At 45.4% G+C, this 17,607-nt stretch overlaps 2 protein-coding genes across 5 annotated transcripts in view; one reads left to right on the forward strand and one right to left on the reverse strand.

Annotated features, from left to right (window-relative positions):
• The window catches only part of LOC143788926 (fatty acid hydroxylase domain-containing protein 2-like), a 325,226-nt gene that overhangs the window by 233,708 nt on the left and 73,911 nt on the right, over nucleotides 1-17,607 (reverse strand). The gene's annotated exons all lie outside the window — the stretch shown is intronic.
• Nucleotides 49-7,395, forward strand: LOC143787432 (uncharacterized). Its single transcript, XM_077276153.1, has 4 exons — nucleotides 49-405; nucleotides 3,730-3,873; nucleotides 4,213-4,338; nucleotides 6,795-7,395. The coding sequence occupies exons 1-4, from the start codon at nucleotides 394-396 to the stop codon at nucleotides 6,858-6,860; spliced, it is 348 nt and encodes a 115-aa protein (XP_077132268.1). The 5' UTR covers nucleotides 49-393; the 3' UTR covers nucleotides 6,861-7,395.

Below are 17,607 nucleotides of genomic sequence, written 5' to 3' on the forward strand. Positions count from 1 at the left end.
GTCACCCAGTGACAGAATGATGCGCTGTACCTGGGGTCTAGTCGTCCTGTCTGGTGTCACAGACAGGAAGCTGCAGATGAGCGGCCGTCACATGTCATACAGTGATCCCTACAGTGCGCAGGTAGGGGACATAGTAATGGAGTCATCTCAGATGAGCAAAGTACAGCAGGAAGAGAAAAGCGGTTTATTCCCATCTGTCATCATGTGACCACAGATAGAAGAAGAACACTTACTTTATACTCAGGTTATTTTTCTTTTTCTTACAGAGACCTAAAGCCCGAGAACATCCTGGTGGCTGAGACGGGCCATATTAAGATCACGGATTACGGTCTAGCACTAGAGAACCTGCACGGAGACCAAACAGCCACCGGATTCGCTGGGACAATAGGTTACATGGCTCCTGAGGTGAGAATAGAATGTTTTTATTTTTGGTATATAAAAGGTTTTTCAGGTAATTTCACATTGATTAGCTTTATTTATGCGCGTTCATCAATATAAAATCATTGGGGGTCCGATCCCACTGATTAGCTGTTCTTACAGAAGCAACCAGAGCAGAACATCGCACCTCTGTACTGTTTAGTGGTCAGTACTGAGGACTGCAGATCAGACCGTGTTCATTTCAGTAGGGACTAATCTGTAGTACCAGCAATGGCCACTAACCAGTGAGGGGAGCTGTGCCGTCTGTTTATTGGTTATATCCAACCACCGGCGGAGGTGATAACGGCTAATCAGTGGGACTGCCGGGTGTTGGCTCCCACCATTCTTATATTGATGATCTGTTCTGCTCATCAATATAAAGTATTAGAAACCCCCTATAAATGATTTTCATTATAAATATCACCCCTCCCCAGAAAAGGTGAGAAATGTGTGACCTCTGGGGGCTTCACTGCTATGTACCCCACAATCACCAAATGGGAGGACCAGAGCCTCCTACTCTTCCCAGCCTACATGTCTACATGGACAGTGAACTATGGCCGACCAGGTGTAATGCTGAGTTATCCGGACCATAGATGCCCTAAAGGGTTAATAAAAGGTGTAATGATGATACAGGAAAATGTGTTATTTTATGTGCATTTATTACATTTATTATATAACACGCATCAGATGTATCTAGTACATCGGACTAACTGCTCTGTGTATATTAGACAAGGCCAGCCGCCACCTCAATACTATCAGCCATAATGCCAGACAGCTCCTTAACCCCTTCATGGCATATGGCGGACATGCCGGATATATGTTGTGTGTCTGCTTTCATGCGGGCTCACCCGCAGAGCCTTCATCTTTTCCGGCAGATGATGGGTGATTTAATGAGCCATCATGTGCAGGGGCGTAACGACCGCGGTCGCAGCGGTCGCCATTGCGACCGGGCCCCGCAGGTCAGGGGCCCCGGGCCTGCAGGTCAGTGCAGGGCCGGGCTGGACATCGGGCACTTCTGGCAAATGCCAGAAGAGCCGATGCCAGTAGTGGGCCGCTGCACTGTTCCTCCCCCCCCGCCGCCGCCGCCGCCGCATTTAACTATACCGGCGTCTATGACACCGGTATAGTTCAATGCAATGATGGAGGAGAGCGTCACCTGACGCTCCCTCTCCCATCATTCCCCGCTCTGCCTCTGACAGTACACTGCGGGTGCGCGATGACGTCATATCATCGCGCACCTGCAGTGTCCTGGGCAGACTGCAGCCACCAGGAGCAGCGCGGGCAAAAGGAAAGGTGAGGAGAGTTTTTTTTTTTCATTTTCACCGGACTGTGGGGCCATTATCGGGGGGGGGGGGGGGGGGGATGAGATGCGGGCTGTGCTCTATATACCCCTGTGCTGGCTGTGCTCTATATACCCCTGTGCTGGCTGTGCTCTATATACCCCTGTGCTGGCTGTGCTCTATATACCCCTGTGCTGGCTGAGCTGCATATACCCCTGTGCGGGCTGTGCTCTATATACCCCTGTGCGGGCTGTGCTGTATATACCCCTGTGCTGGCTGTGCTCTATATACCCCTGTGCGGGCTGTGCTGTATATACCACTGTGCGGGCTGTGCTGTATATACCCCTGTGCTGGCTGTGCTGCATATACCCCTGTGCGGGCTGTGCTGTATATACCCCTGTGTGGGCTCTGCTGTATATACCCCTGTGTGGGCTCTGCTGTATATACCCCTGTGCGGGCTGTGCTCTATATACCCCTGTGCGGGCTGTGCTCTATATACCCCTGTGCGGGCTGTGCTGTATATATCCCTGTGCGGGCTCTGCTGTATATACCCCTGTGCGGGCTGTGCTGTATATACCACTGTGCGGGCTGTGCTGTATATACCACTGTGCGGGCTGTGCTGTATATACCCCTGTGCGGGCTGTGCTGTATATACCCCTGTGCGGGCTGTGCTGTATTTACCCCTGTGCGGGCTCTGCTGTATTTACCCCTGTGCGGGCTGTGCTGTATATACCACTGTGCGGGCTCTGCTGTATATACCCCTGTGCGGGCTGTGCTGTATATACCCCTGTGCGGGCTGTGCTGTATATACCCCTGTGCGGGCTCTGCTGTATTTACCCCTGTGCGGGCTGTGCTGTATATACCACTGTGCGGGCTGTGCTGTATATACCACTGTGCGGGCTGTGCTGTACATACCACTGTGCGGGCTGTGCTGGATATACCACTGTGCGGGCTGTGCTGGATATACCACTGTGCGGGCTGTGCTGGATATACCAATGTGCGGGCTGTGCTGGATATACCACTGTGCGGTCTGTGCTGGATATACCAATGTGCGGGCTGTGCTGGATATACCAATGTGCGGGCTGTGCTGGATATACCACTGTGCGGGCTGTGCTGGATATACCACTGTGCGGGCTGTGCTGGCACCCAACACCATGTTGCAGTGCAGGAGATTCCTGCAACAGTCCGAGGCGTATCTAGGGGAAGGGGGTGGGGGGGCGTCACGGAGGTAGGGGGGGGGGGGCCCATTTGGAAGTTCGCACCGGGGCCCATAACTTTGTAGTTACGCCACTGATCATGTGCCTTTATCAGCTGTGGGGGTGACACTGCTCTGTCTACATCCGTTAACCTGTTAAATCCTGCGGTCAATCTCAGACAATGGTATTTAACATGCGCAGGCGGGGGTGTGCGTTTTTCCATACTCCCATCAATGGGCCCATGACATGATCATGATCTCAGAAAATGGCAACACAAGTAAAGGGGTTTTTTTTTTTACAAATCTAAGATTTTCTTTTTCACCACTTAAATAAAAAAATATATACATTTTGGTATGAGTAATTTCACTGACCTGGATAATCATATTGTCAGTTTTATCACATAATGAACATGGTAAATAAAAAAAAATGTAAGTGCATCACATGATAAAACGAATGATGTCAATTACAACTCGTCCTTCAAAAAACAAGCCCTCGTATAGTTATGTGGACGGAAAAATAAAAAAGTTATGGCTCTTGAAAGAAGTTAAATGCTATAACAAAAAAGCTGACAATCTCTTGGTATGAAGGGGTTACAGTGTGAGCCGGTAACACGCTGAGCCGAGCGTTGTGTGCGCCGTCACACCCATATATATTACATTCACTCTGTTAGTATAGTTTATTAAGTTCATTTATGGAGCATAATTATGGAAGATCCTTTGTGCCTCTGACTGAGTAGTAAGACTTACTGCCATTACTATAGGATCACATAACAATATGAGTGACATATACGTGCGGTGACAGGAGGTGGCACTACTAGTAATGCTGCTCTATGGCAGATCCTGGACATGCAGGAGTATAACGCCGGAGTAGACTGGTTCTCGCTTGGAGTCATCATAAACCAGATGCTGACCAGTTTTACTATCTACAATCCCGCAGTGTTTGATGAGTCCTCCTCCGGCGCCAAGGACATCATTGAACAGGTCAGTATGTTCCCGGTATAAGGGTCTAGTATTGGGGTCATACAATGTTAGTAGTCCCTGACCCGGAGGCTGTAATTGTACTGAACACAGCCTTACACAGACATCTTCTCCCAATCCTCAACCTCGTAAACAACATTTACTATGTCCCGCTATGGATAAGAGAAGTAGAAATCCATTGCTTGCACCCCCTCATCACTAAATATCACTATCATATACCATCACAGCACACAACGCGTCATGGAGAGCAACAATCAGAAAGAAGTGATCACTGTGTATAATCTTTACTGGTCAGATCACAGGGTTCACTTACTAAATCCTAAATACATTTCTCCTTTTCAGCTCCTGCAGGAAGATCCTGATCAGCGACTAGGAGTCCATGGTGAGATCCGAGAACACCTCTTCTTCCAGCGAATCGATTGGGTCTCTGTGGAAGCCCTTAGGATGGCCCCACCGTACATCCCTGTAGTAAGTAATGGGAGAATTCTCCCATGGATCTGAATAAGATTCTCTCCCACAATCGTCTATGCTTTTGGTTCTGAGATACATTATGTTTAGTGTCAGGGTTGGAAAATAATTTGGCTCGCGTTATTGGACAATGTAATCTCTTAGCAGTGTATGTCTAGTCTATAGGATTGTTCTTCTTTCAGGCCCTTTTGAGGGTTACATGCAAATAATTAACTAGTTATAAGTTCTGTTACGTACAAGCCATTTAAAGGGAATCTGTCACCCCAAAAATCGTATATGAGCTAAGGGTACTGTCACACAGTGGCACTTTTGTCGCTACGACGGTACGATCCGTGACGTTCCAGCGATATCCATACGATATCGCTGTGTCTGACACGCAGCAGCGATCAGGGATCCTGCTGAGAATCGTACGTCGTAGCAGATCGTTTGGAACTTTCTTTCGTCGCTGGATCTCCCGCTGTCATCGCTGGATCGTTGTGTGTGACAGCGATCCAGCGATGCGTTCGCTTGTAACCAGGGTAAACATCGGGTTACTAAGCGCAGGGCCGCGCTTAGTAACCCGATGTTTACCGTGGTTACCAGCGTAAAAGTAAAAAAAAAACCAAACAGTACATACTCACATTCCGGTGTCTGTCCCCCGGCGTTCTGCTTCTCTGCATTGTGAGCGCCGGCCGGAAAGCGAGCACAGCGGTGACGTCACCGCTGTGCTCGCTTTCCGGCTGGCGCAGACACAGTGCAGAGAAGCAGAACGCCGGGGGACAGACACCGGAATGTGAGTATGTACTGTTTGTTTTTTTTTTACTTTTACGCTGGTAACCACGGTAAACATCAGGTTACTAAGCACGGCCCTGCGCTTAGTAACCCGATGTTTACCCTGGTTACCCGGGACCTCGGCATCGTTGGTTGCTGGAGAGCTGACTGTGTGACAGCTCTCCAGCGACCACACAACTACTTACCAACGATCACGGCCAGGTCGTATCGCTGGTCGTGATCGTTGGTAAATCGTTATGTGAGACGGTACCCTTAGGCACCGTCATCAGGGGCTAGTCTACAGCATTCTGTAATGCTGTAGATAAGCCCCCGATGTAACCTGAAAGGTAAGAAAAACAGGTTATATTATACTCACCCAGGGGCGGTCCCTTTTCGTTTCGGGTCTGATAGGTGTCGCGGTCCGGGTCCAGGGTCTCCTATCTTCATTCGATGACGTCCTCTTCTTGTCTTCTTGCCGCGGCTCCTGTTGAGGGCAGAGCGAAGTACTGCTGGGCCTCTCTGACCTTTCCCGGCGCCTGCGCACTGCAGTACTTTGCTCTGCCCTCAACAGGGCACACAAAGTACACCTGCGCCGAAGCCGCGGCAGGAAGACAAGAAGAGGACGTCATCGTATGAAGATAGGAGGCGCCGCACCCATCAGACCCGAAATTAACCGGGACCGCTCCTGGGTGAGTATAGTATAACCGTTTTTTCTTATCTTTCAGGCTACATCGGGGGCTTATCTACAGCATTACAGAATGCTGTAGATAAGCCCCTGATGCTGGTGGCCTTAGCTCATATACGATTTTTGGGGGTGACAGATTCCCTTTAACCAGAGAAAACATTGCACAGCCGTCTGTAGCTGGAGCTAGAGAAGACCGCCCTTGGTAAAAAAAAAAATTACATGAGCCCTCCATAAGGAGCAGTTCATAAGATTTTTATATTTTTCCTGCAGACCTGGAAGTGATTCTAAAGAAGATTAATTTACATTTTTAAATAACATTTATCCTTTTTAAAGTCTCCACTGCTAATTTAGACCAGATGAAAAATAAAACAAAAAATAGGAACACATTTTTGTCAAAAAACAGAACTGATGGAGCTAGGCCAATTCAGAAAGACCTATAGGTACAAGAGAACAAGAGACACCAGGAAGAACAAAATGTATTAGAGTAAAAAAATACCAGTGTATACTGGTGTGGACAAAGAATGGAAAAACCACTCGGAAAACAAGGAAGACCAAAAGGAGGAGGCACCGAGACGCAGGTCACTTATTGCAGGAAATAATATCAGGACAAAGAGGTATCTTTCCTATATGCCAACTGCTGCTGTGTTTCCATGATGTTTGATTATTACTTTTTATATAATATTTTCCTTATTCATGTTGTTTGTGAGCGCCTTCTGTGACACCACTTACCGTACTAGATAATAAAGGTGTTTTTACTTTATAGAGACCTCTTTGTCCTGACATTTTTTTCCTGCAATAAGTAACCTGCGGCTCGGTGACTCCTCCTTTTGGTCTTCCTGTTTTTTTTTCAATTCGGAAAGAGTCTGTAAACAGGTGAAAGTGTTCAGAGCTGAAGTGATAAGTACAGATTGAACCGACAGGTTCCTTTTAATATTGAACTATTATTTTCAATTCTTAAAGTCAAAACTGTTTGATTAGTCACTAAGTTCACCATGACTTTTTTCTGTATTTTTTTTTATAGCCAACTAAGCCTAATCCCAGGTTCCGTGCTTTTAAGAAGTTCAGAGCGTTTCCATTTTTCAACTAAAAGCCTCAACAAGACACCAGCTCAATAACATCAGAGCAAGCTGCGTACCTGAGCTTCCAGAAGACCATGGCGAGAAGACCGGAGCATCGGAGGTCCAACACCATCAGGGACATCCAAATACATAACGATAAGTATAGGTAGTTATAGGTTAGAAAGGATAGGTATATTTAATCTTCAATAAAAAAAAAGATAAGGATAAGTATAGGTAAAAAGAATAATTCTAGGTAAGTATTACTAAGAATGTATAAGTATAGGTAAATGTAGGTAAGAAAGGATAGGTATGTTTAACCTTCAATTTAAAAAAAAAAAAAAGAAAAAAAAAAGGTAAGTATAGATAAGTAAGGATAAGTTAGATAAATATAGGAAAGAAAGGATAGGCATCGTTTATTTAAAATAATAAAAAAAGATAAGGATAAGTATAGATAAATATAGCTAAGAAATTATAGGTACCGTATATTTAAAATAAAAAAAAAAAAAAAAGATAAGTAAGGATAAGTATAGATAAATATAGGTAAGAAATGATAGGCACCGTATATTTAAAATAATAATAATAAAAAGATAAGGATAAGTATAGCTAAATATAGCTAAGAAATTATAGGTACCGTATATTTAAAATTTAAAAAAAAAAAAAAAAAAAAAAAAGATAAGTAAGGATAAGTATAGATAAATATAGGTAAGAAATTATAGGTACCGTATATTTAAAATAAAAAAAAAAAAAAAAAAAGATAAGTAAGGATAAGTATAGATAAATATAGGTAAGAAATGATAGGCACCGTATATTTAAAATAATAATTAAAAAAAGATAAGGATAAGTATAGATAAATATAGGTAAGAAATTATAGGTACCGTATATTTAAAATAAAAAAAAATAAAATAAAAAAAAGATAAGTAAGGATAAGTATAGATAAATATAGGTAAGAAATGATAGGCACCGTATATTTAAAATAATAATAATAAAAAGATAAGGATAAGTATAGCTAAATATAGCTAAGAAATTATAGGTACCGTATATTTAAAATTTAAAAAAAAAAAAAAAAAAAAAAAGATAAGTAAGGATAAGTATAGATAAATATAGGTAAGAAATTATAGGTACCGTATATTTAAAATAAAAAAAAAAAAAAAAAAAAAGATAAGTAAGGATAAGTATAGATAAATATAGGTAAGAAATGATAGGCACCGTATATTTAAAATAATAATTAAAAAAAGATAAGGATAAGTATAGATAAATATAGCTAAGAAATTATAGGTACCGTATATTTAAAATTAAAAAAAAAAAAAAAAAAAAAAAGATAAGTAAGGATAAGTATAGATAAATATAGGTAAGAAATGATAGGCACCGTATATTTAAAAGAAAAAAAAAAAAAAGATAAGTATAGATAAGTAAGGATAAGTATAGATAAATATAGGTAAGAAAGGATAGGTATATTTAAAAAAAAAAAAAAAAAGCTAAGTATAGATAATCGCCCAGTGTAAGTGCCCCCTTAGCTATACATAAGCTTTATATAGCCTAGAGATAAAGATAAGGTAGAAATATAAGTATTAGATAAGTATATAATACCCCATGTACAGGGGTGACAGGGCCCATCCAGCGCTGACACTGCAGTGACCCAGGGATTAGCCGATCGCCAGGACATGGGGTCAGGAAGGAATTTTTCCCCACACATGGGGTTGTTTCGCCTTCCTCTGGGTCACATACTCTTTATGCAGTAAATCCTATAAATGGCGCTGGATGATCACATTAAATTAAACTAAATAATATAATAGATAACAATAAAAATTAATAAACCCCACTCATTGTGTCTGCGTCTTCTTTATATTCTTTTATTAGATGTTGGACGGCTGTAGTGATTGTGACAAATGGCGGGGAATTAAGAGTTAATCCGATACTTTGTGTGGAGTTGGGTCACGTGATCTCGCTGCCGATTCTTTCCCCTCATGACAGTGATGTTATGGCATCTGTCCAGGGCCAGTTTTAGACAAAGTGGGGCCCTAGGCAAAAGTTTAAAATGAGGCCCCCAATGCTCACATATTGCACCATGACACTCAAACATTTTGGTTGTATTGACATGCGTTGAGTTCAGACCATTCAATGCGTGTGATCGACAATATTGAAGTCGTTTGGCTCTTGTTTCTCGGCCTCTTTACACTAATGAAGAATTATGGAGACAGAACACTAAGGGTTAGGGTTGAGCGACTTTCATTTTTTTAAGGTCGAGTCGGGTTTTGTGAAACCCGACTTTGTCCAGAGTCGAGTCGAGTGCAGTCGGCCGATTATCGCTGAAAGACGGGGATCGACCGAAACACGAAACCCAATGCAAGTCAATGGGGAAGCATAGTCGGCAGTGAGTGGAGGCCAGGAAAACACCTACAGTGCTTATTTTAATGCCAAAAACATCCATTCTTGTTTCTGAAGCTTGTCAATCTTAATTAACTTTATAATAATAGTTGGGCATTGGAAATTGGGGGTCATTTGGCAAAAGTTGTGGGGGGTAGGGCTGGTTCAAGGTTTTAGTGGGCACAGGAAACGTGGACTACGTCACGGCGGTGGAGCAGTGAGAGGTAAGTATGTCAAGTTTGCAAGTGCTGTGATCCTAAGCAAGCAGGGGGGCCCACTCGTTGGCATTGGCACTGGCACAGGGCCCCTCAAAGTACAGCGGTGTGTTTGCACGGCGGGGGCGCCTCCCACCAGCAGCGACACTTTTGCGTACTCTGAGGGGCCCTGTGCCAGTGATGTCGCCAACGAGTATGCCCCCCCCCCACCTGATGAAGGAACCTGCACTTTCATCTGCGCCTTCCTCTTTGTCCCTGTGTAAGGTGGTATAACATGCGGGAAGGGGAACCTTACTTTCAGCAGGGTCAGATTCTGGCTGTGTAGAGTGCAAGGGGAATGTAGTGGTCTGGGTCAATGTACCAGCAGACTCATCTAGCAGTGGCTGGGCAATGGGCAGGATGAGGAGGAAACAGATATAGGGCCAAAGAATAAAGTAGGCTAAATGCCGTTCAAAATTGGTAACAGGACTAAACAGGCGGCACTGCTTTGTTCAGTGGAGTAGCAAACCCAAGAGCAGCAGACACTGTTTTAAGGGCCCAACCACACTAGTAGGCCAAATGCAGTTTAATATCTGATACTATAGGCCGAAAGCCAGAAGGTAGAAGCTCAGCTGTATTCAGTTGAGGGCAACACCAGGGAGGGGCAGACACCGTTAGTAGGCCCTAACCACCAATTTTTAAAAACACAGCACTTAATGAGAGCCAGAAGGTTGAAGCACAGCTATATTCAGTTGAGGACAAACCAGGCAGGGGCAGACACCGTTAGTAGGCCGGAACCACCAATCTTTTAAAAAACAGCACTTAATGAGAGCCAGAAGGTAGAAGCTCAGCTTTATTCAGTTGAGGACAAACACCAGGGAGCAGCAAACAGAGGTATTAGGCCCCATCCAGCAATTAAAAAAAAAAAAAAAAAAAAAAAAAAAGCTTACTCAGAGCCAGAAGGTAGAAGCTTAGCTTTATTCAGTTGAGGACAACACCAGGCAGGGGCAGACACCGTTAGTAGGCCGGAACCACCAATCTTTTAAAAAACAGCACTTAATGAGAGCCAGAAGGTAGAAGCTCAGCTTTATTCAGTTGAGGACAACACCAGGCAGGGGCAGACACCGTTAGTAGGCCCATAACCACCAATTTTTAAAAAAACAGCACTTAATGAGAGCCAGAAGGTGGAAGCTCAGATTTATTCATTTGAGGACAACTTGAATTAGGGACTGCAGACAGACTTACCAGGCTGTCCCCTGTGTGGACCATGCATCCAATACATTAACCCATTGCGCCACAAAGGACACGTAACCTTCCATGGCCATGCCTACCGCTCCATGTGTCTGTTGTCAGGTGTACCTTTGGACTCACAGATTGACAGAATGAAAGGATAATGTGGTCTTTAACATGCTGGTGGAGGGGTGGGATGGCTTTTCTCGCAAAAGAATTGTCAACTGGGTAGCTCATAGCGTGGTACAGCGTAGTCCATCATGGCTTTATTAATATTAAATAAAATAAAAAAATAGGCTCTATGCACTGTAAAATTGGTTCCAGGGGTACACGGGCAGCAGTGGTCAGGTCAGTGGAGGCCTAGTGGAAGGAGGGACCGCAGACAGGCTTCCAAGGCCTAACATAATAAAATGGGCTGGCTGTAGGCACTTTATAATTGGTTCCAGGGGTACACGGGCAGCAGTGGTCAGGTGAGTGGAGGCCTAGTGGAAGGAGGGACCGCAGACAGGCTTCGAAGGCCTAACATACTAAAATGGGCTGGCTGTAGGCACTTTATAATTGGTTCCAGGGGTACACGGGCAGCAGTGGTCAGGTCAGTGGAGGCCTAGTGGAAGGAGGGACCGCAGACAGGCTTCCAAGGCCTAACATAATAAAATGGGCTGGCTGTAGGCACTTTATAATTGGTTCCAGGGGTACACGGGCAGCAGTGGTCAGGTGAGTGGAGGCCTAGTGGAAGGAGGGACCGCAGACAGGCTTCGAAGGCCTAACATACTAAAATGGGCTGGCTGTAGGCACTTTATAATTGGTTCCAGGGGTACACGGGCAGCAGTGGTCAGGTCAGTGGAGGCCTAGTGGAAGGAGGGACCGCAGACAGGCTTCCAAGGCCTAACATAATAAAATGGGCTGGCTGTAGGCACTTTATAATTGGTTCCAGGGGTACACGGGCAGCAGTGGTCAGGTGAGTGGAGGCCTAGTGGAAGGAGGGACCGCAGACAGGCTTCGAAGGCCTAACATACTAAAATGGGCTGGCTGTAGGCACTTTATAATTGGTTCCAGGGGTACACGGGCAGCAGTGGTCTGGTCAACGGAGGCCGATTGTAATGAGTGTCTGCCAGTTAGTAGTCCAAAACAACAAATAAATGTGAATGTCTCGCATTAAAACAAAACAAAAACACTAAAGGGTGCAATCATTAGGTTCAGGGGTGGGATCCTCTGCGTTGTTTCAGACCTACTAATTTAGCGCAATTTAGCAATCTATTTACTGTGGTAAATAGAGGACACTGCCCCTGACTATGTTAAGTACCATCATACATGTCAACACAATGGTATTGTCAGTGGCAGGTATGGAAGGATGTCAGCGCATAGACTAAACATTGGTGGAAGTGTGAGAGATAACTGTGGAAGTGGTAGACCAATGTTTGACCTGGGGGTGGGTGAACTCTCTTGTGGCCGGCGGTACAGGCCCAGGGCCCCTCATGTTACAACAGTGTGTCTGCCGTTGGGTGCGCACCACCACCGCCAGAGACACTTTATTGTACTATGAGGGACCCAGTAGCAATGCCGTCAACCAAAAGCGAGCACACCCACCTCTTCAGACAAACAGCAGTCTCACGGGTGCTTGCGCCAAGTCGCGATACCACGGCCCCGTGTGGGGAGTTTGGCCATTTAGGGAGGTGTAAACATGTCGTATGCTGGACAATCAGCTGCAGCAAATTAGACATTAGAAAAGTAATTCACAGTAGTCCACAGGCAAGAGCTTTTCATAGGAAAGCTAGGTGTCGGCCGGGCAAGGTGGGGCAAAAGATTTCGAAATCCAGTTGTGGTTCATTTTAATGAATGTTAGATCATCAACATTTTGGGTAGCCAGACAAGTCCTTTTTTCGGTTAATATTGAACCTGCAGCACTGAATACTCTTTCTGATAGGACACTTGCTGCCGGGCAAGCAAGCTCCTGCAATGCATATTCTGCCAATTCTGGCCAGGTGTCTAATTTTGATGCCCAGTAATCAAATGGGAATGACGGTTGAGGGAGAACATCGATAAGGGATGAAAAATAGTTAGTAACCATACTGGACAAATGTTGTCTCCTGTCACTTTCAATTGATGCAGCAGTACCTGTCCTGTCTGCGGTCATAGCAAAATCACTCCACAACCTGGTCAGAAAACCCCTCTGTCCAACGCCACTTCTGATCTGTGCACCCCTAACACTCCTAGTCTGCTGCCCCCTGGAGCTCGTATGAGAACGATCACGTGCGCTGTGTGCTGGGAATGCCTGAAGCAAACGGTCAACAAGAGTTGATTGTTTGGTTGCTAATATTAGTTCCAAGTTCTCATGTGGCATAATATTTTGCAATTTGCCTTTATAGCGTGGATCAAGGAGGCAGGCCAACCAGTAATCGTCATCGTTCATCATTTTCGTAATGCGTGTGTCCCTTTTTAGGATACGTAAGGCATAATCCGCCATGTGGGCCAAAGTTCCAGTTGTCAAATCTACGGTTGTGATTGGTTGAGGGGCAGTTTCAGGCAAATCTACGTCACTTGTGTCCCTCAAAAAACCAGAACCCGTCCTTGCCACGCAACCAATTTCCAGTGCCCCCGGGAAAGCTTCCGCATTAAAAATATACTCATCCCCATCATCCTCCTCGTCCTCCACCTCCTCTTCGCCCGCTACCTCGATCTGTACACAGCTCTGACCAGACAATGGCTGACTGTCATCAAGGCTTTCCTCTTCCTCTGGTGCAGACGCCTGATCCTTTATGTGCGTCAAACTTTGCATCAGCAGACACATTAGGGGGATGCTCATGCTTATTATGGCGTTGTCTGCACTAACCAGCCGTGTGCATTCCTCAAAACACTGAAGGACTTGACACATGTCTTGTATCTTCGACCACTGCACACCTGACAACTCCATGTCTGCCATCCTACTGCCTGCCCGTGTATGTGTATCCTCCCACAAAAACATAACAGCCCGCCTCTGTTGGCACAGTCTCTGAAGCATGTGCAGTGTTGAGTTCCACCTTGTTGCAACGTCTATGATTAGGCGATGCTGGGGAAGGTTCAAAGACCGCTGATAGGTCTGCATACGGCTGGAGTGTACAGGCGAACGTCGGATATGTGAGCAAAGTCCACGCACTTTGAGGAGCAGGTCGGAGAACCCAGGATAAGTTTTCAATAAGCACTGCACCACCAGGTTTAAGGTGTGAGCCAGGCAAGGAATGTGTTTCAGTTGGGAAAGGGAGATGGCAGCCATGAAATTCCTTCCGTTATCACTCACTACCTTGTCTGCCTCAAGATCTACTGTGCCCAGCCACGACTGCGTTTCTTGTTGCAAGAACTCGGACAGAACTTCCGCGGTGTGTCTGTTGTCGCCCAAACACTTCATAGCCAATACAGCCTGCTGACGCTTGCCAGTAGCTGGCCCATAATGGGACAACTGGTGTGCAACAGTGTCATCTGGCGATGGAGTGGTTGGCCGACTGCGGTCTGTGGAAGAGCTGTAGCTTCTGCAGGAGGACGAGGAGGAGGAGGAGGGGGTGCGAACGCCTACAGCCAACTGTTTCCTAGACCATGGGCTAGGCACAACTGTCCCGAAATTGATGTCCGCTGTGGACCCTGCATCCACCACATTCACCCAGTGTGCCGTGATGGACACATAACGTCCCTGGCCATGCCTACTGGTCCATGCATCTGTAGTCAGGTGCACCTTTGTACTCACAGATTGCCTGAGTGCATGGATGATGCGCTGTTTAACATGCTGCTGCAGGGCTGGGATGGCTTTTCTGGAAAAAAAGTGTTGACTGGGTAGCTCGTATCGTGGTTCAGCGTACTCCATCAGGGCTTTGAAAGCTTCGCTTTCAACTAACCGGTAGGGCATCATCTCTAACGAGATTAGTCTAGCTATGTGGGCGTTAAAACCCTGTGTACGCGGATGCGAGGATAAGTACTTCCTTTTTCTAACCAGAGTCTCATGTAGGGTGAGCTGGACTGGAGAGATGGAGATCGTGGAACTTTCGGGTGTGCCGGTGGACATGGCAGACTGAGAGACGGTTGGAGACGGTATTGTTTCCGCCGGTGCCCTAGATGCAATATTTCCTCCTACAAAACTGGTGATTCCCTGACCCTGACTGCTTTTGGCTGGCAAAGAAACCTGCACAGATACTGCCGGTGGTGCGGAAAATGGTGGCCTTACAGTGACGGAAGGGATGTTGCGTTGCTGACTAGCTTCATTGGCCGAGGGTGCTACAACCTTAAGGGACGTTTGGTAGTTACTCCAGGCTTGAAAATGCATGGTGGTTAAGTGTCTATGCATGCAACTAGTATTGAGACTTTTCAGATTCTGACCTCTGCTTAAGCTAGTTGAACATTTTTGACAGATGACTTTGCGCTGATCAATTGGATGTTGTTTAAAAAAATGCCAGACTGCACTCTTCCTAGCATCAGATCCCTTTTCAGGGATTGCAGACTGAGCTTTAACCGGATGGCCACGCTGTCCTCCAACAGGTTTTGGCTTTGACACGCGTTTTGGCCCAGATACGGGACCGGCAGATGGAACCTGTTGCGATGTTGATGCCTGCTGCGGCCCCTCCTCCACCTCCGCTTCTGAACTACTGCCGCCTGCACCCTGTTCCCCCAATGGCTGCCAATCGGGGTCAACAACTGGGTCATCTATTACCTCCTCTTCGAGCTCGTGTGCAACTTCGTCTGTGTCACCGTGTCGGTCGGTGGTATAGCGTTCGTGGCGGGGCAACATAGTCTCATCAGGGTCTGATTGTGGATCAGTACCCTGAGAGGGCAATGTTGTGGTCTGAGTCAAAGGAGCAGCATAGTACTCTGGCTGTGGCTGTGCATCAGTGCACTCCATGTCAGAATCTACTTGTAATGGGCATGGCCTGTTAAGTGTTTCACTTTCTAAGCCAGGGACGGTATGTGTAAAGAGCTCCATGCAGTAACCCGTTGTGTCGCCTGCTGCATCCTTCTCTCTTGTTGTTGTTTTTGCTGAAGAGGACAAGGAAGCGACTTGTCCCTGACCGTGAACATCCACAAGCGACGCGCTGTTTTTACATTTACCAGTTTCAGAAGAGGAGACAAAAGAGCTAGAGGCTGAGTCTGCAAGGTAAGCCAAAACTTGCTGTTGCTGCTCCGGCTTTAAAAGCGGTTTTCCTACTACCAGAAAAGAGAGCGTTCGAGGCCTTGTGTAGCCAGACAACGAACCTGGCTCCACAGCTCCAGACTTAGGTGGAATATTTTTATCCCCACGACCACCTGATGCTCCACTACCACTACCATCATTACCAGCTGACAATGAACGCCCACGGCCACGACCTCTTGCACAAGACTTTCTCATTGTTTTAAAAACTTAACCAAAGTAACTTTATTTGTTGCTGTCAAACAACTTACACGGTGAGCTATAACTTCAGTATGATTTCAATATCCCTTTACAGGTTGGTGAGACCACAAGGAATATCAGGCCCAATGTTACACACTGTTTTCTGTGGCACCAAATCACAGAGATGCCACACACGCAGAACTGTCACTCAAGTACAAATGTCAATATTAATCTCCCACCTATTTTATTTATTTATTTTTTTCAGGGAGACTTTAGAAACCAAATAATAAAAAAAAAAAAGGCTTTCTATGGCCCACTGAGTGAGAGATGGCACACACAGGAGTCAGGAGTGGCACACAAGCCCTGAGGCCAATATTTATCTCCCACTGATTGATGTAGTGATTTTTTTTCAGGTAGATTTTAGAACCCAAATCAAGCAAAAAAATTAATAGGCTTTCTATGGCCCACTGAGTGAGAGATGGCACACACAGGAGTCAGGAGTGGCACACAAGCCCTGAGGCCAATATTTTTCTCCCACTGATTGATGTAGTGATTTTTTTTCAGGTAGATTTTAGAACCCAAATCAAGCAAAAAAATTAATAGGCTTTCTATGGCCCACTGAGTGAGAGATGGCACACACAGGAGTCAGGAGTGGCACACAAGCCCTGAGGCCAATATTTTTCTCCCACTGATTGATGTAGTGATTTTTTTTCAGGTAGATTTTAGAACCCAAATCAAGCAAAAAAATTAATAGGCTTTCTATGGCCCACTGAGTGAGAGATGGCACACACAGGAGTCAGGAGTGGCACACAAGCCCTGAGGCCAATATTTTTCTCCCACTGATTGATGTAGTGATGTTTTTTCAGGTAGATTTTAGAACCCAAATCAAGCAAAAAAATTAATAGGCTTTCTATGGCCCACTGAGTGAGAGATGGCACACACAGGAGTCAGGAGTGGCACACAAGCCCTGAGGCCAATATTTTTCTCCCACTGATTGATGTAGTGATTTTATTTCAGGTAGATTTTAGAACCCAAATCAAGCAAAAAAATTAATAGGCTTTCTATGGCCCACTGAGTGAGAGATGGCACACACAGGAGTCAAGAGTGGCACACAAGCCCTGAGGCCAATATTTTTCTCCCACTGATTGATGTAGTGATTTTTTTTCAGGTAGATTTTAGAACCCAAATCAAGCAAAAAAATTAATAGGCTTTCTATGGCCCACTGAGTGAGAGATGGCACACACAGGAGTCAGGAGTGGCACACAAGCCCTGAGGCCAATATTTTTCTCACACTGATTGATGTAGTGATTTTTTTTCAGGTAGATTTTAGAACCCAAATCAAGCAAAAAAATTAATAGGCTTTCTATGGCCCACAATTTGAGAGAGAGATGGCACACCCAGGAGTCAAGACTGGCACACAAGCAGAAAGGGCAATATTAATCTCCCACTGTTTGAATTTTTTTTTTTTTTCAGGGAGACTTTAGAAACCAAATAATAAAACAAAAAAAAGGCTTTCTATGGCCCACTGAGTGAGAGATGGCACACACAGGAGTCAGGAGTGGCACACAAGCCCTGAGGCCAATATTTTTCTCCCACTGATTGATGTAGTGATTTTTTTTCAGGTAGATTTTAGAACCCAAATCAAGCAAAAAAATTAATAGG

Source organism: Ranitomeya variabilis, chromosome 8, assembly GCF_051348905.1.
Source record: "Ranitomeya variabilis isolate aRanVar5 chromosome 8, aRanVar5.hap1, whole genome shotgun sequence".
NCBI lineage: Eukaryota > Metazoa > Chordata > Amphibia > Anura > Dendrobatidae > Ranitomeya > Ranitomeya variabilis.